General features: G+C 51.7%; 1 protein-coding gene across 1 annotated transcript in view; it reads left to right on the forward strand.

Moving 5' to 3' along the window:
* Nucleotides 1-291: 291 nt before the first annotated feature.
* Disp3 (dispatched RND transporter family member 3) overlaps nucleotides 292-21169 on the forward strand; it is a 45566-nt gene continuing 24688 nt past the window's right edge. The window contains exons 1-3 of the mRNA XM_057784548.1: nucleotides 292-695; nucleotides 16917-17892; nucleotides 18787-19006. Coding sequence (XP_057640531.1) covers nucleotides 16920-17892; nucleotides 18787-19006 — 1193 coding nt within the window. The 5' untranslated portion in view covers nucleotides 292-695; nucleotides 16917-16919. The remainder of the gene's footprint in view (nucleotides 696-16916; nucleotides 17893-18786; nucleotides 19007-21169) is intronic.

A 21169-nucleotide genomic window follows, 5' to 3' on the forward strand; every position in this document is an offset into this window, starting at 1 on the left:
CGGGATGCCCTCGAGTGCCCAGCGGGTTGGTGAGATGCCAAAGATGGACAGATGTCGCTGAGAGCCGCCAGCAGGAGCGCACGCCTGGGAGAGACCTGGGCACCCGGAAACCTCGGGGGCCGGTAGGGGGCATGGCCAGGACCGTTTGCAGAGTCTGGGATTGACCCCCAGGGGTCGCTGCGCTATGCGTAGCCCCTGCTCGCCAGCGCGGGGAGCCTGGCTGTACCACCGCGCGATTCCCGCAGGGGGAGCGACAGCCAGGGCGGCGCCTGGCGGCGGGATCGGGGGACAGCAGCGCGCGGCGGAGCGCAAGCCCTCGCCGGGACGGTGACGCAGAGTCCGCAGGCGCTGAGGCTGGAGGCGCCAGTGGCCATGGCGCGGCGTGACTCCAGAACCTGCCCGGGACACCCCCCGCACCCCGTGGTAGGAACCGGGACCCAAACAAAGGCGGGCGGCAGATAAAAGGCGGCGGCGGCGCCGAGTGCTCCGGGTGCGCGCTGGGGACGCAGTTGTCACTGACCTGCCCGCGGTCTGCACGCCCGGGAGAGGAGCTGGGGGAACACGGGGCTCCTACAGCTCCGAGGACCTTCCTCCCTGAGACTCCCCACAAAGGACAAATCTTCTCGGCGGGGTGGCCGAAGCCCCCAGTTCCCTACGGCACCTGTGTTTCACCCTAGCTCAGCTCGGCCAGCGAGGTGAGTGGGACGGCCGCTGGTCGCCATCGGGGCTGGGGATGCGCTGCTCAGAGGAGGGGAAGGAGATAACGCGCCACACGCGCCCGGGCCTGCGCGGGGGGTTGGAAGGGATGGGAGAGGAGTGCGGAAAGTTCTCCCACTCTCGGGCCACCCCGGGCGAGGGCCTCGGCGTCCCAGGAAAGCTGGCTGATGAGGACAGAGTTCAGATCTCAGAGCTTGTCCCCGCGCTTCCGAGGTCGGATCCCAGCCTCACATCAAGGCGCTAGGAAGCCGCTGCAGCTTCGGTCTGCCGGAACGAGTTTAACGTCCAGAGTCAGCCTGGATTCCGACCCCCCTACCCTTGCTTGTCCCAGTGGGTGTCTGTCTGGGTCCATAAAAGTTGAGCGTCAGCTACCCCCATCCGCTATCCGCCGGGCTTCAGGGAAGGGAGGGGACAGGAAAAGGTGAACGATGGCCTCTACAGCTGCCCCCTACTTGAGAGCACTCACGCGCTCAGCGGGACGTTCTTCGAGTCCTGGGGCGCGGTTAACCCGCTGCAGGTGCCGCTGAGTGAAGGAACCTTTGAGGCTCTGGCAGGCAATAGAAGCCTAGCGCTAGAGGGTCCCTGGCTCGGCTCAGAACGTCTGTGAGGGCTATGATGGGGTGGGTATCTGAGCAGCCATGGAGCCCAGAGTCAGGGGAAGATTCCCAGCCTAAGTGACGGCGAGTCCCGAGAGCTAACCCTGCCGCTGGGAGAACTTTTCCCAACTCCCCGGGGGAGACGTCTCCTTGGAGGTTTCCTCTGCAGGACCTCTGTCTGCTCCATGGAGGATGCCAGCTAACAGCGGTGCTTCCTGAATCTGAGTGCGGGTCCTGGCCTGTCCGCACCCTCGGTCAGTACCGCGGACAGCGCACCGGAGCCTACAGCCCCATGCTTCACATGCACGCATTAAGCACGCCACATGCACACACACTATCCATAGATCATTCGCCAACACTCTATGCACAAATTCACACTCCATCCTGGTAAACATACTCCCTTCGTGGCTCATAGGCACACGCAACGCAATACAGACCTAGGATTCACACCCACGTGGACAAGCCTAATCTTTCCACAAGCCCCAGTTTGTGGACCAGCGTGCATCCCACCCCACGCTCTCTCTGGAGGATGCTTTAAAACCCCAGACTCCGGAGACCACTGCATAGGACTCCCGCTGATACCTAAGGACACACAGGGTCTCAGGCTGTGGGGCACAGAGACTGGCGTGTGTACACACAAACACACAGGCTCAAACATCCCCTTTCTCCTACTGCAGACCTCCCCGGAATCAGAGTGTCTGCCAGAAGGAGCGAAGCAGCTGTTAGGCTCAAAGGAAGCTCCGGGCAGCAGCCCAGCCAGGCAGGCAGGCGCCTCACTGTCTTGGTTTGAAGCTCAGTGTCCATTTCGTACTCTCCACCCCCATGCCTACTCAAGCCTCTTCCTGGCATATCTTCTCCCTCCAGGGTCTGCAGTCCTTGCTTGTGCTGTCTTTGTTCACTGCTCTGCTCCTTCCCAGGGTTATCTTTCAAATGCACACCCTTTGGTCTTTCCTGTCCATCATCCCTCCAGGCTGGCTCCATTCCTTTTCTGAGTTTCCTTCGCTTGCGTCTGACCCAGTCTGCACTCTGATACCTGTGCTGGCAGCGCTGGCCTTTGGGGCACTGACTTGGGATGGCTTCCTCAGCTGCAGTCGCCGTTCACCCCTTCCTGCCTCTTCGGATACATATATGCGTGTGTGTACATATATATATATACTCTCTGCCCAATAGCCTTGGCAGTGCTTACTGCCAATCTTTGAAATTTTTCCAGGGCCAGAAGCCTCAAAAAGTGTCTTGAGGAGGTACCAGAACCTGGAGAGTGAGATAGTTCTGGGGCCACAGAAAGCCTTAGTCCTCCTGGAGAATTGGCATTTTGAAGGATCTGTACCCATGCCCCGGCTTGTCCTTTGACAGTCTTGTTCTCTTGCCCTTAAAATTCAGAAAAAGCTTGAGAAAATTCTGGTATAGAGGAAGAAATGAGCCAGAAATGGAGACACCTAGATCTTGGTCTCAACCTGTCACAGGTACCCAGGGCTCCCTGGACAGGCTCCCACCCTAGTCTCAGCTTCAGGCTTTCCATTATAAAAGGGCACCACTGCCCACGGGATACCTTTTTGGACTTGATTATGAAGAACGCCGACTCTCTCGTGAGTGGCTGGACTTGGGATTGAAAATCATGGTTGCAGCCTCCAGAGGTTACAGTCGCAACTTCCTCAGAAATCCTCACTACTGCCCCAGCTACCCTGCAAGGGATTCCCAGTTGGTTAGGACCAGAGATGCCAAGCAATTTGCTTAGGGTCTCACTGATTGGGTCTAGTCACCGTGGAGGCAGGCACTGATATAAAGGTTCAAGCCCTTTTTTATGGTAACAAAGACTTCCCTGACTACCTACCACACCTGGCCATTCAAAGGCAGATGGGGTGGCTGGGTTGAAAATCCTTGTCACCAGACACATGGCCTCACAGAAGGGACTGACCAAGGCACCTCACCTGTCAGTATTATCTCAAGTGTCAGCCTCAAATCTCTAGGACTCAACCAAGCAGCCTGCCCATGGGCAGTCAGATCTGTGCAGGGAGGGAAGGCAGGCCCTTTCCCAAAACCTCTTGATTTGGGGGCTGCACAGTATGGTGCCAAGGAACAGGGTGGGCTCCCTAAGGGAATCACCAATCTACCATTGTTTGTAAATATAAACACCCCAAAATGATGGCCATGGTGATGTTGTGGAAGCTGATAGTAATAGCCTTGGTGCTGATAACTGACAGTAACCGAAGTTTAATTGGAAGCCTGGTGATTAGTTCTCCGGCCCCCTTTTCTCCTCTTTGGAATTATTTCCTCACCTGTACACCTCTGTGTTCCTTTTCCTGAATGCTCAGGTGTGGGCAGTGAGAGTCACTGTCCCTTGTCCTAGCCAAGGGAGGGGGCCTGTCATTTGAAACCCTCTCTATCCCCGCCCACCCTCCTCCCACCGGGGCCTGTTTCTGCTCAGGGAGCGGGAGAGCCTTCAAAGTCTGTCAAAATGCCCTCCAAAGCTAGATTCCAAAGCACCAATATCCCGGGGAAAATAAATAAAGAGAGCAGTGTCAGCCCGAAATAGAAACACGCACCCAGTCACAAATATTCATGTTTTCCATGAGTCGCATTTCACGGGCAGACCGTGCAGCATGCGCTCCAGCTGCTCAACAAAGGCCAGAGGCAGGGATGTTGCAGGGACCAGTCCAGGGAAGCCAGCAGAACAAGAGCTTGCTCCTCACATTAAGAGACCACAGGACCACCCTCCTGAGCTGCCCTGGTTGGAAAGTACCAGAAGGTGAATGGCAGTTAGTGTGTTCCTGTGAGTTAGTCACCAGCTCTTCGGGAAGGGCCGCGTGAAGCTGATGGCCTCGGGTCCCCTGCTTGCAGTGAGAGGCTGGCAATGGTAGTATCTCCAACGACAGCTGCCAGTAGTTGGATGCCTGCTGTGTGCCAGACACTAAATACACTGCACAGGCAATCATCTGTAAGCTTTGAGATCTTCTCGTGGCATGGGGGCTGTTACTCTCAAGGAATTCGTGGGAAAACAGGGCTCCAGGAAATAAAGAGACTAGTCTGAGCCCACACAGTCCGAAGAGTCCAAGTTGAGACAGAATTTTTGTTTGCTTGTTTAGTTTTTCATGACAAGGTTTCCTCTGTGTATCTCTGGCTGTCCTGGAACTCACTCTGCAGACCAGGCTGGCCTCGAACTCACAAAGCTCCTCCTGCCCCTGTCTCCCAAGTGCTGGGATTAAAGGTGCGCACCATCACATGAGGCAGGACCGAGTTTTGATTTGAATGAAACAAAAGGCTCCATTTTGCCCAGGATTCTGCATTGTTGTGGTTATTTCTTTCTTACTTATTTAATATGTTTTGTCAAGAAAATCACTTATGGATAGCATAATAGTGCATGCCATAATCCCAATGTCGGGAGACTAGGAAATCCAAGGCTAGTCTGGCCTGAACTGGTACCCTGGATTGGGTACCCAGGACTTCTGAGCCATGATGGGGCTGAGGTTGGGTCCGAATGCCTCAGTTCTACATCTTAGACTGTCCAACCTTGGAAGCCCAGGCATCTTCCTGAGAGGTGGAGCCCCACTGACAGACAACTTAACTCAGAGGAGACCAGTGCCCAAGGGGCTATAGATGGGGAGGTGACTTCAGAGAAGGCAAGTGAGTCTCCCAGCATCACCCAGCATTCTGGTGCCAGAACCCGAATCTCCTCAGCTTGCAGAGGCTTCTGGAGCTGTCCAGCTGGTCCAAGGGGACTGAACCCATGCGGCTGTGAGCCAAACAGTGCCCCTTCGAGGGCAGAGACGAAATTCCTGCTGTTACTGCTCACGCCATCTCCGCGTCACAACCAGTAACTGTCACAACCAGTAACTGTCACACAGCACGTCGGGCATGGTGCTGGATGTTCTTTATGTTCTAACCCTCACAACCACCCCAAAGGCAGGCATTCTTGTTCCATTTCACAATGGAAGGAAACCAGTGAGACCAGAGAGGTTGAGTCGCTTGCCCAAGGTCACACAGTCAGTTAGGGTGCAGCTGGAGTCCAGCAGAGCCCTTGAGAGCAGGCTCACTGTGAGAGTGAGGAAAGAGAAGATGTGGGACCAGAGCCAGGGGGGAGGCGGAGCCACTGGGCAGCCCCAGCCTATTTATACTACACCTCTCCAGCCTCATCATGATTGCTGGCAGCAGCAGCTACTGTGTCCTTGCCAATCCCTGGAAGGAAGGAGCCCAGAGCAGCATCTGGGACCAGATGTCACTAGAGCGTAGGGATGGGAATATTTCACCTTAAATTCCAGGTAGAGTCGCCACTAGAGGGGGAGCCACTGCATGTAGGCCCAATGTGCCCTGGAGTCTAGCATCCCACTTCCTCTTTCTAATAAGGGAGAAAGCCTGGAAACCTGGGAAGTTTGGAGCTGCATTGGTGACAGGCCCAGGTCTCAATGTATTGGGAACTAGAAGGTAGGGACAATGGAAAGGTTTGTATGGGTTTTGATGCCAGACTATGCCATCAGGGTCCTTACAGAGAGGGGTGTCCTGGGAGACACCATTAGAGCCTTAAGCCTCCTAGAAAAGGCCTTTTTAATTCCCTGCACCGCTAAGCATCTGCCTGCACAGCTCCATGGTGTCAGGCACTGGGCATTCAGAAACAGAAGGATCTGTCTCTATCCTTGTAGAGTACCATGGAGTCCCCTACACCATGGGGACTTTGCCTTGAGAGCAAAGGTGACAGGTGATGGTTTTCTTGTGTCCCCACCAGCGACAGAAAAGGGCCAGGTATTTGCTGGGACTATGGACCTGATCCAAGCAAGCAGTCTTTTCCAGGTCAGGGAGAAAGTTTCTGTGGATGCTATAATAACCAGGCATGTTTTCTGTCTTCGTGGCTGTGATGGGTGGGACTATGGGGCTGGGTCTTCCCAGCTGACATCTGGTCCTGATCTCCAGCACAAGAATGCCACCTGGTCAGCAAAAGAGGAGACATGACTGGTGATGGGACCCGTCCTGTCCTGAAGGAGAGGTGGGGATTTGCCTGACTCGGGAAGGCAGCTTACATGGAGTTCGACAGAAAGATGATGCTAAATTGGGATGCTGGGGTACTGGGAAGTAATATTTCCATTGCTTTCCAAGTCCTGACCTTGGTACTATCGTGGGGGATTTCTTACGAGCCTTGCTGGGGTTGAGGTGCTGAGCGGTCACCCCAGTGATAAGAATGACTCCAAAAATAGGCAGCATACTTTGAGATTTTAAATTTTTGTTTATGCGTATGATAGTGGTCTTTTGTTTTGTTTTGTTTTTTAAAGACAAGATTTTTCTGGCATTCCTGGAACTCACTCTGTACAGTTCTAGGCTGGCCTCAAACTCACAGACATCCTCCTGCCTTTGCCTCCTGAGTGCTGGGAATAAAGACATGTGCCACCACCGCCCAGCTTTGTATGAGTGTTTTGTTTGCATATGTGAACCACATGTGTGCCTGGTGCCCAGAGAGGTCAGAAGAGGTCGTTGGATACACTGGAACTGAAGTTATGGACAGTTGTGAGCCACCATGTGGGTGCTGGTTCTCTGCAAGAACAACACGTGCTCCTAACTGCTGAGCCGCCTCTCCAGTCCTGCACAGCACACTTTGAATGTTTGCTACTTGGGCTAAATTCTGTGGAGTTTGTCCTCATGCTCACCTGGCAACAGGTGGCACTTGCTATGTCCATCATAAGGGTTGGAACTGGGAAGCACAGAGAGGTGAAGTGAGAAACAAATGTGGCAGGATTTGAACCAGACGAGCTGATGGCAGACCACTATGTGAGAATGGAGCCCACGGCTTGGCCTTTGCTAACACTGTGGGCAGAAGTACCTTTTGGATCCTCAGCGATCCGGGTAGTTTTTATGTCTGACTCCGGATGAGAATTGGTCATTTTCAGTCCTGATTGCCAAGCAGCCGAACAGATCACTTTCCAGATGTTCAGATGTGGCCAGCTGACTGGACATTCTCTGGCTTTCATCCAGATTGTTCTCCCTTCCCGTCCCTCATCGACACAGTTGGGTCCCAGGTCCCTCTATAATATAGACTATTATAAGATATAATAACATCTGATAAATCCTGGTTTCAAGCCTTTCCTGATTTGAAAACTTCGTTGTGTGGTTTCACAAAAATAGGGTACTGGTTTTGGTTCTAGTCTGCAATCCAGACCTGAGAAAAATTAAGCCAGAAAGAAATCACGCCTTGGAAAAGCATCAGCCGCCAGATGCAACCTTTCTGGTCTGGCTGGGGGCAAGTACTGAAGTAGCAACTGCTGCATGCTACCTGCAAGGCAACCTGATTGCCCTAAAAGGTCCAAAAGGATTGGGGCAGACCATCTGAAGCAACAGAGTTGGAATCTGTGATAAGTGGGGGCATGTCCGAGTTGAGGGATGTCCTTGGGCATCACTGACCTTGAGAATGGATCCAGGGTGAGAAGGTTCGTGAATCTTTGTGGGAAGAATTTCAGGTACCACAAAGTCAAGACTAGGACAACTTAATAAAATAACAGTCCTTTTATATAGAAAGTACCAATAAGGTGGGATGGATGCATGGATGGATGGGTACATAGATGGTTTAATGTCTGTATGGATGCGTAGATGGGTAGATTGATGCATGGGTAGATGGATGGATGCATAATGGGTGGATAGATAGATAGATAGATAGATAGATAGATAGATAGATAGATAGATGTATGGATGAAAAGGCGAATGGGCTTATGCATGCATGGATGGGTGAATGTGTGGAGAATAGGATGGATGGATGGATGGATGGATGGATGGATGGATGGATGGATGGGTGGATGGATGGATAGATGGGTGGGTGGGTGGATGGGTGGATGGGTGGATGGGTGGATGGGTGGATGGATGGATGGATGGATGGATGGGTGGATGGGTGGATGGGTGGGTGGGTGGATGGATGGATGGATGGATGGATGGATGGATGGATGGATGGGTAGATGGGTGGATGGGTGGATGGGTGGGTGGGTGGGTGGGTGGATGGATGGATGGATGGATGGATGACTGGTTGCATGGATGAATAAGTAGGTAGATGCATGCATGGGTGATGATAGATGATGGATGATGCATGGCTGTGTGCATATATGTATGTATATATGACTACATAAATGCATGCATGCATGGATGAATGGGTGGGTAGGTGCACGTATGGCTGAGTAGATAGACAATGGATGAATGCACACATTCGTGGACTCTGGATAGGTGATTGCATGGATAGATGGATGGACAGACATGGATGGATAGATGAACGGACGGATGGACGGACGGATGGATGGACAGATGGATCTGATGAACTTTGGTGATCAAGGCTTTGATTTGGCAGGGCCAGGCTCCAGGTACTGACAAATGGAAGGGCCTATGTCCCTCTCCTCGTCTTTAGAGAACTTCCCTTACTCCAGGAAGAGTTGCCCTGTCACTAGAGAAGGTCCCTGAGTCTGAGAAGCCTGCGGAGGGGTCTTTCTCTCTGGATTAGAGACCCTAACACATTCCTCTCCTGGAAGGATATACAGTAGATGAAGCCACGTCCAAGTCTAGGATCATGGCAGGGCCTGCCACTCTGCGGTGGGGAGCAGCTGCTTTCCCACGGCTTCCAGTTTAGCCAGGGGCAGCATTTGAATAAGAACCAGTTCAGCTTGCTTGCTGCCCTCACCTGCCCAGAAGACTAAGTGGATTGCTTCTTCTTCTTCTCTCCTCCATTAAACATGCTTAGACTCCCGCCTTACACAGCTCTCCTGGCCCTGCGGTGATGCAGGGCCCACAATAACACTGACTTAGGATAAGGAGAGATGATCTGATCCTGTGAGCCTCATTCTCCGGAGGCTCCTCTCCTGCCCCCACCCCATCCTGAAGGACCCTCAGTTGTGGGATTCCCCTGGCACCTATGAATCTATCTAGGAGGGCACAATGCTGACAGATGCCATAACCCCAAGATCTCAGGGAATCAGCAGCCCCCTCTCCAGTTAGCTCGATCTTTTCTGTTACCTCCTGCATTCTGGACCTTTGGAGACTCTGGAAGACAGAACTGGGTTGTCTTAGAAGCTCACTGGAATCAGCCTTCCCATTTGACAGAAGCGCCAATAGGAGACAGGGATGGGACTTGGTGATTTCTCTGTGTGAACAGGTGGGATGGATACTGGAGCCGGGACCCGGTGGCCTTAGTGAGTCCCTCCAGATTTGAACCCTGGGGCCCTGAATCTCCCCATTATTTTTATGGTAAAAAATTGCAGAATTGAGGGTGGGCTCTTGAGGTCCCACTCTGCACCCAGAGCCCTTGGCCCTAGCTGCTCAGCTCTGACCCACTCCTGCCAGTCTCAGTAGCCAGTGGAGTCATCATGGGGTGGACCAGAGCTGTGCTATGGGCTCTGAGCCAATATCAAGTAAGGAGGGATACTAGGCTCTCCTCCAGCATTGACCACACTTCCTCCATGGATGCCGGAACTGTCAATCAGCAGTCACTGGGGAAAGCCACTGACTTGGGCACAGAAAGGAGAATTCATCTGACTCCCTCAATGCAAAGCAGGGTGTCCACCTCCAAGGCTGGCGTTTTTATTCGCCTCTCTCCTGGGGCCCTGCTGTCCTGCTTTCCCATCTGGGGCCCGACCGAGTTGCAAGAATGACTCGGGTAGATGCTGAGTGTGCACACCAGCCAGGGCGCAGCGTATACACGGGAATGCGCGCACCAGCCAGGGTGCAGCGTATGTGTGGGGATGCATGCACACCAGTGAGGGTCGGGAGGGCTGATTTTAGAGCCCAGCATTTTCAAATATGTCAAACTCAAGTAGAACCTAACAGTGAGAAGTTCAGGCTGAAACGAGCCCCAGTAGACCTTTAAAAGATGCTGTTTTCTGCTTTGCAAATTGGAAATCATTCCTCGGGGTGGAAAACACGATAGCAAACGGTCTGCGAGCTGGAAGCTGCCGCAGAGCCACAGTGTCCGAGTTCCCTAGGTTGAGAAGATCAAAGCTGTGCAGGAAATGGCTCTGTCTCGGGTATGTGGAGCCTGGGAGGCCTCTACCATTCCCCACCTCTCATCAGGTGCTGATGTTTTATATAAGCCTGGGAGTCAGGAGCCCCAAGTTCTCAAGGGCAGGGGCTCTGCCCCAGAGATCTCATTTCCTTCTCACCCAGAACCAGTCACAGTACTCCCCAAGACGGGAGCACCTTGCTTTAGGTTCCTGTTTCTCTTACAGCTTCTCTGCCTCTCCAGCTTCTCTCTGAGATGTCTTTGGCCCTGAAGAGTATTGCCACATGCTTGGGCCCATGGGTGGGGTCTGGGTGTATCTGAGGCCTTCCCCAGAACTAGGCACCGTAAGATGGCCACCTGCTGTGTTGTGTCTCAGGGAAGCCAAAGGCACCCAGCACACAGCTACTGGCTATTCAGCTATCTCTGCCACACAGTGAGATGGTATCGCATTGTCCTGGAGTGCCAACTCCCGCTACCCCATTGCACAGTAACTTGTGATCAGGGTAAGGGGCAGACCTCCCCCAGCACGCCACTGTTTCCCCCACTTAGATTACGGTGACTCTTCCCCCTCACTGTCTGGGGAACTGCTGACCAGAGAGGGTCGATGACTAGCTCTAGGTCACACAGCAGGTCTGTGGCAGGCCAGGACCAATTCCACTGCCGCGGGTGCCATTGCTGCTTCCTTCACCACCCTGCCCCTGCGTAAGCTCCAGCAAGAGCTGCCTGGAACCAGGGAAGCAAGAGTGGTTTTACATATTTGCTAATCGGGTCTTAGAGAGAGAGAGGAGCCCTGAGCTCATCAGCCAGGAAGGAATCCAATTTGGCTTTTATAGCCCTGGTTATTCACCCTCCATTGTGGGCTCTTTCTCTTTTTTTATTAATGCAATCTTCTTGGAGCTGGGGCACTGCAGAGACTGCTGAGCCTCAGGGGTTCTGGTCTCCAGAGCCCCACATGGCATTCCAGGCAGTGGCCAGGATGTGATGGGAAGGGGTGACAGGGTGGGTGGGCTTTCTGGAACCTTCTGACCCTCCCACCAGGAATACCTGGGAGCATGTTCTAATTTCCACCTTCTATCCGTGCTGCTGGGCACATTAAGCTTTCATTGTCTTATTCTCTGTGATGCTGAGACTGCTTTAAGGGCTCCAGAGTCTGGGCTGATTGATGGGTCTGGGAAGAGGCTGGGAAGAGCTGCACAGGTAGGAGAGGAGAGGAGGAAAGGGGGAGAGAGGAGCAACCAGTGTGTGCCGTCCCTTCGGCAGCCAAACAGGGTGGCTAAAAGGATGGCCTCTGCCTCCAGCCTGCAGGAGCTCAATCCAGCCCCACCCTGTAGGCAGCCAGCTGCCTTGTGAGCTGAGGACAGAGGAGAAATGGCATAGATGAAAAGCAGGGCCGGTGAGATGGCTCAGCAACTAAAGGCGCTTGCCTCCAAGCCCGACAACCTGAGTTCAAACCCTAGGATTCACGGTGAAAAAGGCACTGATTCCAACGAGGTATGCTCTGACCTCCTCATACACACCTTTGTATGCACACACCCAGTAAATAAATAAATAAATAAATGTAATATTTTAAAAGCACATAGTGTGTGATGGCCACACAGTAAGGCCAGCTGATAGCAAGTCTCCCACTATTTTATTGAGGGTTACATTCCTGCCCCAAACACCCAGCTAGTGGCAGTGCCGGGATTTGAACCCAGGTCTACTAACTACACAGTCTGTGCTGCTCCTGAAATCAAGCCATGGTTCTTTCGAGTCTTGTTGTCAGGGGACCAGTCCTGTCCCACTGAGCCCACCAGAGGGAATCCACAGAACGTCAGGAAGGAAGCAGCTTCTGGGCCATGATTGTGAGGTTTCTCTGGGGATTCTGGGACAGTACCCTGGCTGATATACCGCCCAGGGCAAAGCTTGTTTGCCCAGTATATATTGAGCTGTGGGGTTTACGAGTCGGTGCCCCGTTTCGTCAGCAGCTTTCAGCCTGGGAGCACAGCCATCCTTCATTTCAGCAGCCTGTCCTTCTCTGAGAAATGGGGGGCTCGAGCAGGCTTACCACAGCCCCACCCTCTTCCTCTTCCACCCCACCTAGGCTTCTAATCAGCAAGCCGAGGCCCCTCTGAGCCAGCAGGATGGAGCCTCCTGGGAGCACATCTGATGGAGGATGTCTAGGCATCTGCCTCAGCTGGGCACAGCCAGCCTGCCCCAGGGATGAGCAGAGGTCTGAGTGGGTCTTGTGGGAGGAAGAATGAAGGGCTCGGGGAAGTACCATCTGCCTTCGTCTAGAGGTCTGGGGGGCATTCCCCAGTGAGGGTCTGGAATTTCCTTTTCTCTGCTACTGGGGTTTGACCCAGGGCCTTACACTGGCTAGGCAAGCATTCTCTACTGGTCTATATCTCCAGCCTAGGACCTGGGTTTCTTGGGAGAAAATTCTGGAACTGCCCTAATACCTAGTTGCTACAGGAGGGTTTCCTGCGTCAATCCCACTTTCTCTCCACTCCTACTCCTTTGTATTAGAGGTCTCTAGTGAAACAGAGCCGCTGGGTATGTATAGATATCAATGTTCTCTGTGAATTTTTTTCTTCCATAAAATGGGGCCGTTCACATGCCTCTGTTGCAAGGTTAGTGCAAAAATCCTGGTGGCACGGTGGATGCAGAACTAATTAAGATGCCATAATTATTTTAACGAGTGTCGGAGATTCCAGCTAAGCTATCCGGGCTTTGGCTTCACCCCAGGCGTGTGATTTTGCCCCTTTGAGTGTTTCAGCTGACACCAGTCTCCTAGTTTGAAGCGGAGTGTTCAGGTCACCGGAAAGGGCTGGGGATGCTGGGCTACAGGCACATGGTGAGAGCATCGGGAAGACAGGACCAAGACTCAGGACAGCGATACACAGGAGTGTCTGTGACCTCTTCCTTTCCTTTTGCATGAGCTGGGCTCGTGAGAGAGGCAGACCCACAAGCAGGAGAGACGCACAGTGGCCTCTCCAACACAGCCGCAGAGTGGAACCACTTAACTCAAAATATCTCAGTTTGAACTTCTGCCTGAATCTCTCAACCCAAGAGTGAGAGATTCTAAGGGTTCTGAGCTGTTTGTGGACCAGCGCTGAACCAAGGAAGCAAAACACACCGAGTCAGGGAGAAAAAAAAAAAAGCTGATTAGCTCCTAATTGCCGTTAAATTATATATATACATATATGTGTTTTAAGTAGACTCTGCATGTCTAATGTGAGTTTTTGATTACATTTTAATAGTCTGGCTGGGATGAGGGAATGAAGAAAGAAGGAGTCTGTCATCCCTGGCTAGAAAGAGGGAAGTTGTAAACAGAGAGCTTTGGCTTGGGCCTCCTGCCTGGGCAAGTGGGGGCCCAGACCGGTGTCCACTCCGCCACCCATCACAGGTCCGTTCCCTGTAGACTTTAAACAGAGCTTCTCTCTCTATCATCCCCAGACCTGCCTGTCCCCTGGGGCTGCCGAAAAATTACCCCAGATCCTAGTGGCAAAATAGAAAGCTTCCACGCAAGAATCCTGGCCCCACTGCTGGCTGCTGGAATGACCTTAGGTGTCATGACCCTGCTCACTGTGTCTCGGTTTTCCCGTGTGTACAATGGAAGTGCTGTATGTGATATATTTTTTGAGACCTGATTTTATTTTATTTTATTTTTTATTTTTTGGTTTTTCGAGACAGGGTTTCTCTGTAGCTTTGGAACCTGTCCTGGAACTCCCTTTGTAGACCAGGCTGGCCTCGAACTCACAGAGATCCGCCTGCCTCTGCCTCCCAAGCGCTGGGATTAAAGGCGTGCGCCACCACCGCCCGGCTTGAGACCTGATTTTATACAGCCCAAGCTGGTCTCGAATTTGCAGTGGAGTTGAGGATAGCCTTTCAACTCCTGACACTCCAGCCCCCATCTCCTGAGTGCAGGGATTGGAGGTTATGTGCTGTGGTTTATAGATGCTGGGTGTGGAAGCCGGGAATTCGTGAGTGTGCAGCAAGCTCCCTACAACCGAGCCACATCCACAGTGCCTTTGCTAAGGTTTTATGTGCTGTGACTTACTTCCTTTTCCTTTCACGACTGCTCTCTCTATCTCAAAGGACCAGGAGTGTCCACTCTCCTTTCCCTCCTAACCCAGTGATGCACTTTCTTACTGCTGTGTCCTGTGTCCACTCTCTGTGGTTTGTTTCTTAGAGGCCAGCACTCTCCTCCCCCACCCTGTGTGAATTATCATGACTCTTTAAAGAGGTAAAGACAGCTGGGAAAATATGCACACGAGTACACACACACACACATATGCTATTTTTAAATAGCATTTATCTCTGATTCCAAAAGCAAGGCTTACCTGATCATTGCAGAAAATTTGGGCCGGTAGTGGTGGCGCACGCCGGTAGGATTTGCTGAAGGAGGCAGAGGCAGGAGGATCACGAGTTCGAGGCCAGCCTGGGCAGAAAATTTGGAAACAGACAAACATAAAAGAGAAAATAAAAATCATCCATAATCCTCCTGGGCAGTGATAATCATTCTCATTGGGTTATATTTAAAGTTCATACATATGAGATTCCTTCCCCACCATGCACTCTGGTTATAAAAGTGGGATTTTGCTTCAGATATGGCTTTGAGTCCCAGCAAGACTGGCCTTGAAACTGCCTGCATCAGCCAGGCAGGCATAGTAGTTCATGACTGGCACCCCAGCACTTTGGGGGTAGAAGCAGGAAGACTAGGAGTTCAAGGTCATCCTCAGCTACATAGAGAGTTTGAGGCCAGCCTAAGTTACATGAGCCCCAGCATCAAAGATCACAAGGACAGAGCTAGAGAGATGGCTCAGTGGTTAAGAGCACTTACTGCTCTTGAGAAGACCTGGGTTCAGTTCCCATGACCCACATCACTTGAGTTCCAGAGAACCCAATGTCATTTGACCTCTGTGGGTACTTGCACACACATGATGCACATAAACTCACACACATTGACGTGAGCACACACAGGAAGTGTGTTGGCGAGATGGCTTAGGAGGGAAAGGCGAGCCTGCAAGCCGAGTTCAGTCTCTGGAACACACATGGTGACTGGGAGGGCTGTCCTCTGAATGCCATATGCACCCTGTGGATTAGTATATGCACACCTACACACAGTGGGGGAAGGGACAGAATAGACCGTAATAAAAAGGCACGAAGGGAGAGGGGGAAGCAGGGAGGAAGAGAACTGGGAACATTTTTTTCTTTCTTTGCTCTCCACAAAGGGGTCTTTCTCTTGATTTTTTTTCCTTCTTTTAAGTCTTGGACACAGAGGGTCCCTCAGTCATTTTCTCTTTCTTCTCTCCACTGCATCTGTCGCTCCTCCCATTATTCCACCCCCCTACCTTGCTCTCTTCATGAGTCTATTCCTTACTCCTCCCTCCTCCCTCTCCCTTATTTCCTCTGGACTGACAGCACCCTCTTCCTCCCAGCTGACCAGCTAATTGAAGCAGAGTGCTCCAAGGAACGCCAGTGGGAAGAGCGGCATCCTCAACCCCACTGCTTGTTGTCTATCTGGATGAGGAGTCTCCCTCCATCGAGGTGGCAGGCCATCCCAGTGACATTGAAGGTGGCCTTTGGGCCACCCCGTGGGAGTCCTCACATCTCTCTGAGAGATGCCTAGCCCCTGCCTGCACTCAGAGGGCTGCAGTTGCCGGGGCTGCATATTAAGTGGTCTAAGCCTGACAAATGGTGGCTGCAGCAGCTGCTGCCGCGTTCAGGGACGGGGTGGGGATAGACCGAGGGCCCTGTGGCAGACACCGAGACCTGGCACAGTCCCCTGGGCAATGGCTGAGGGCAGTACAGTCTCCAAAGGGGAACAAAAGAATTGTGATTGCCTGACAGACTGCAAAGGACTTCCACCTCTGACCCCGCACTCCTTTGAGACAGGAATAGCTGCCTTCATTTTATAGAGGGGAACTCTGAAATTCAGGGTGGCTGCAGTTGCCAGGACCCAAACCCGGGCCTGTCTGACTCCAGAGATCATTTCTCTCCCTCTACCCTGACAAACTCCTGAAGGTGCTTTACAGTTGCTCATTATACACACGCAGTTGCTATGGAACCACATCTTACACTGGCCTTGAGTTCTGGAGTTGGACAGAGAACGCAGCAAAGATTGAAAAATCACGTAATCACGTAGAGCCAGAAGTCTTGGCTGGCTTTTATACACAAGAAAAAAAATTTTTTTCTGTTGCAATTGGCTTATGGGTCTCCTTTTTTTCTTTATTATTATGCACATGGCTATTTTGTCTGCATGTATGCATGTGCACACATGTGTGCCTGGTGCCCCTTAGAGTCTGATCCACTGCAACTGGAGGTACAGATAGTTGTGAGATGCCGTGTGTGTGTGTGTGTGTGTGTGCTGAGAACTGAACCTGGGTCCTCTGCAAGAGCAGTCAGTGCTCTTAACCACTGAACCGTATCTCGAGCCCCAGCAATCCCCTCCCTGTCTTGAAAGCCAAGACCAATTTGCCGGGTGTGCGGGGAGGTGGGTGTGGGGGGGGAAGACAGACCGTGTTTTTCCTGGTAGGTGTACATGTGCTTGGGTTCCTTAGAGCATAGTAAGCACGTGATTTGATCCCACAGCGGAACTGGTATCTGCTTGTGGTACTCAGGCTGGGCGAAGCCTCTCTTCTAAAGGCTGTTGACCCATCCTTTTACCCTAGGCTATGGACTCGGAGGATGACCCCCTGCTGCAGGATGTGTGGCTAGATGAGGAACAGCAGGAGGAGGAGACCTCAGGTGAGGCCTACAGAGGTGTCTCTGGGGCACGGCTGCCCTCCCGAGCACAGGACTGCTGGAGACGCTGGACGCTGCCTTCCCGGCCCCCAGCCTCAGGGTTCTGGAGCACCCTGGGCTGGGCCTTCACCAACCCATGCTGCGCAGGTCTGGTGCTGTTCCTCGGTTGCAGCATCCCCATGGTGCTGTCTGCCTTCATGTTTCTCTACTACCCGCCTTTGGACATCGACATCTCCTACAATGCCTTCGAAATCCGCAACCATGAGGCGTCGCAGCGCTTCGACGCTCTGGCCTTGGCCCTCAAGTCCCAGTTTGGATCTTGGGGGCGCAACAGGCGCGACTTGGCGGACTTCACCTCCGAAACGCTGCAGCGCCTCATCACAGAGCAACTGCAGCTGCTGCACCTGGGGAATCATTCGCGAACGGCATCCCGGACCCCTCGCTCAGCTTCGAGGGTCACCCCTGCCACTCAGAGATCAATAGCCAGTCCGAGTGAGCGACGTCGACGCCAGGCTCCGCCCCAGGGGGACCAGGTAGCCAATCAGAGCCGATCCCGTCGGGGCACATCGAGATGGGATTACTCGCGCACCTATGTGAGCGCCAACACTCAGACCCACGCACACTGGCGCATCGAACTCATCTTCCTGGCGCGGGGAGACGCGGAGCGCAACATTTTCACGAGCGAGCGCCTGGTCACGATCCACGAGATCGAGCGAAAGATCATGGACCACCCGGGCTTCCGGGAGTTCTGCTGGAAGCCGCACGAGGTACTCAAGGACCTACCTCTCGGCTCCTATTCCTACTGCTCCCCGCCCAGCTCACTCATGACTTACTTCTTTCCCACCGAGAGGGGCGGCAAGATCTATTACGACGGCATGGGCCAGGACCTGGCGGATATCCGGGGTGAGCAGGTGCACTGATGGCAAAGGACTTCGCTGAGCTTGGGCGTGGCCAGGGGGCGTGACATCAGTGGGGTGTGCAGCTGGGATTGGACAGGAAGAGGGAGAGAAAGGAACAGAATAGGATGCCACTGGGACTGTGGGACTTTGGTTGAGTCCAGAGAGAGAGAAAGCATGAAGAGACACTTGGGGGTGGGGTTGGTTAGAGAGGGCCTGGAAGGAAGTGTATTTTAGTTAGGTTTCTATTGCTGTGATAAAAACATTGTAATTAAAAGTAACTTAGAAGCAAAGAGTTTATTTCTTCTTGCACTTTGACATCATGATATATCATCGAAGGAAGGCAGGGCAGGAACTTAAGGCAGGAACCTAGAGGCCGGAACTGAAGCAGGTCATGGAAGACTGCTGCTTACTGGCTTGCTTGCTCCATTTTCTTTCCTAAACATCCTAGGACCACCTGCCCAAGAATAGCGCCCTCGTCTGTCAATTAACAATCAAGAAAATGTTCCCACAGGCTTGCCTTCAAACACTCTGATGGACCAGTTTTCCAAGTTAAGGTTCCTCTTCCCAGCTTCCCAGATAACATTAGCTTGTGTCAAACTGCAAGACGAAACAAAACACTAGCCAGGACACAGAGAAATATGAGACATAAGGTTTAGAGTATCCTGGGGGTGGGGCTTTAGAGAGTAGGGTCTGGGATGGAGGGAGGGCACAGGCAAGATAGGGATTTAACAGTATTACAGACTGAGCCTTGGAATCAGGTGGGGTTCAAACTGGAATCAAAGCGTAATTTGCTTAGTGGGAACTGCCTGCTCAGGCAAAGGAGGCTCATCCTTAGGAAGCGAGTCTGTGTCAGTGGGAGTTGTGTACTGAGCTCTTCGGATTTCCCTGTCCCCTGCAGGCTCCCTGGAGCTGGCCATGACTCACCCCGAGTTCTACTGGTACGTAGATGAAGGCCTCTCAGTGGATAATCTGAAGAGCTCCCTCCTGCGCAGCGAGATCCTGTTTGGAGCCCCGCTCCCCAACTACTACTCAGTAGATGATCGCTGGGAGGAGCAAAGGGCCAAGTTTCAGAGCTTCGTGGTCACCTATGTGGCCATGCTAGCCAAGCAGTCTACGAGGTAGGAAGTCCAGCGATGCCCGTGTGTGCACCTGTGTGTGGGTAACACCTACCTCTGCTGACAAGTTCGTCTGCTAAGTTCAAGGACTTGCCCTGGCACTTCCTAGCAGGAAATGAGAGCCGGGCCCTGAGGATTTAATTTTAATGCCTTCTTTCAGATTTACAGAATCTTTTTTATTGTTGAATTATTGGTGACTCAGGAGGAAAACACACCTTGACTTAACACAGAGTTACACGAAGCGTCGCTTTTCTGGCTTTGTTGGTAACACTAGCGACTGAGAACCGTCCGTGGCATTTACTGTCTTCATCCTCCTGTGGTTTTGTTGTGCGCGTTTTAATTGTATATACATTTAAAGCCCCCCAGCCCATTCTGTCTTGCAGAACCTGCTCACTTCTGTTTATCTTCGTGTTTACCTTTCCTGTTGCTCCTCATTACTTTCTACGGCTTCATGCTTCCCTCTGGGACCACTTTCTCTGTGTCTGAAGAATTCTTTTTAGTATTCTCTGAGTGCAGACTTGCTGATGGTGACTTCTGTTTCGTTTGCCTGGAAAGCATTTTTATTTTACGTTCATTTCTCTAATCGACTTCACTTGTGCGATGTCCCAAATTGGCAGCTGTGTTTGTTCTCTGTTTTAAAGATGCCGCTCCATTGTCTCGCGGCTGCTGTCGGTTTCGGTAGAGAAGTCAGCCGCAACTCTTTCTTGTTGCCCCTGTAGTTTATTACGAATTTTTACTACGCTTGTTCATTATGTGTATGTGAACATGTGAGGGCACAAGTATACCCCTGTGTGCATGTGGAAGCCAGAGGACAGCTTGCAGGAATTTGTTCTCTCTTCCACTTAGGTGGGTTCCAGAACCACCCACGGGGCTCCCTTACCCACCGAGCCATCTTGTCTGTCCATTGCTGCTCTCTTAAAATGACTGTTTTTCCTCTCCTGTTATTTTTTATTTATTTTTATTGCGCTCTACATTTTTCTCTGCTCCCCTCCCTGACTCTTCCCTCCCCTTCAACCCTCCCTCAAGGTTCCCATGCTCTCAATTTACTCAGGAGATCTTGTCTTTTTCTACTACCCATGTAGATTAGATCCATGTATGTCTCTCTTAGTGTCCTCATTGTTGTCTAGATTCTCTGGGATTGTGATTTGTGGACTGGTTTTCTTTGCTTTATGTTTAAAAATCACTTATGAGTGAGTACATGTGATAATTGTCTTTCTGGGTCTGGGTTACCTCACTCAAAATGATGTTTTCTAGCTCCATCCATTTGCCAGGAAAATTCAAGATGTCATTATTTTTTTCTGCTGTGCAGTACTCCATTGTGTAAATGTGCCACATTTTCCTTAACCATTCTTGGGTTGAAGGGCATTTAGGTTGATCTGTCTGTTTTTTAAATGTGTGTGTTTTCCCTGTGTGCATTCGTGTGTATCATGTGTGTGTTGAGCCACCATGTAAATGCTAGAACCTGAACCCAGGTCCTCTGCAGGCACTGCCAGTGCTCTTAACCATTGAGTCATCTCTCTGGCTCCCTTCCCCATAAGACACTCTGTAAAAGAAGTATAAACGTATATATATACAGCAAATGATTCATTTAACTTTCATCTTTTTTTACTCAAAGAAAAATGATCTATCTAATTCATCAAAGTAAGAAAGTCAGAGATCTTTTCTTCTTGGCTATTATATATGAGGCTAAGGAAATAAAAAAAAATTGTTGAGTTATAATTGGCACATGACCAATCCTAACACGTCCAGTGTCAAGATCGTGAATTTCCCAGCATGTTTTCTTATGTCCACTGACAACCCTCTCATCCTCCACCCCGCTTCCAAGCCGCTTCCCAGCCCCAGCCCTAGCAAGCAGTTTCCATTTTTGTTTTGTTCAATTTTATGTGTACGAGTGTTTGTCTGCATGTATTTAAATGCACCACATGCATGCAATGCTCTAAGAGGCCAGAAGAAGGCATCTGTCTCCCTGGAACTGAAATTACAGACATGGGCCAGCTGTCAGGCAGGTACTGAGATTTGAACCCAGGTCCTCTGCTAGAGCAGACCATGCTCTTAACTGCTGAGCCACATTTCCAGCCCCCACTTTCTGCTTTCTACCAGCATGCATAGACATCCCTTTTCTAGAATTTTGTATACATGGTATCTTATATTCTGTTTTGATGGAAC

This window comes from Chionomys nivalis, chromosome 11 (genome assembly GCF_950005125.1).
Source record: "Chionomys nivalis chromosome 11, mChiNiv1.1, whole genome shotgun sequence".
NCBI lineage: Eukaryota > Metazoa > Chordata > Mammalia > Rodentia > Cricetidae > Chionomys > Chionomys nivalis.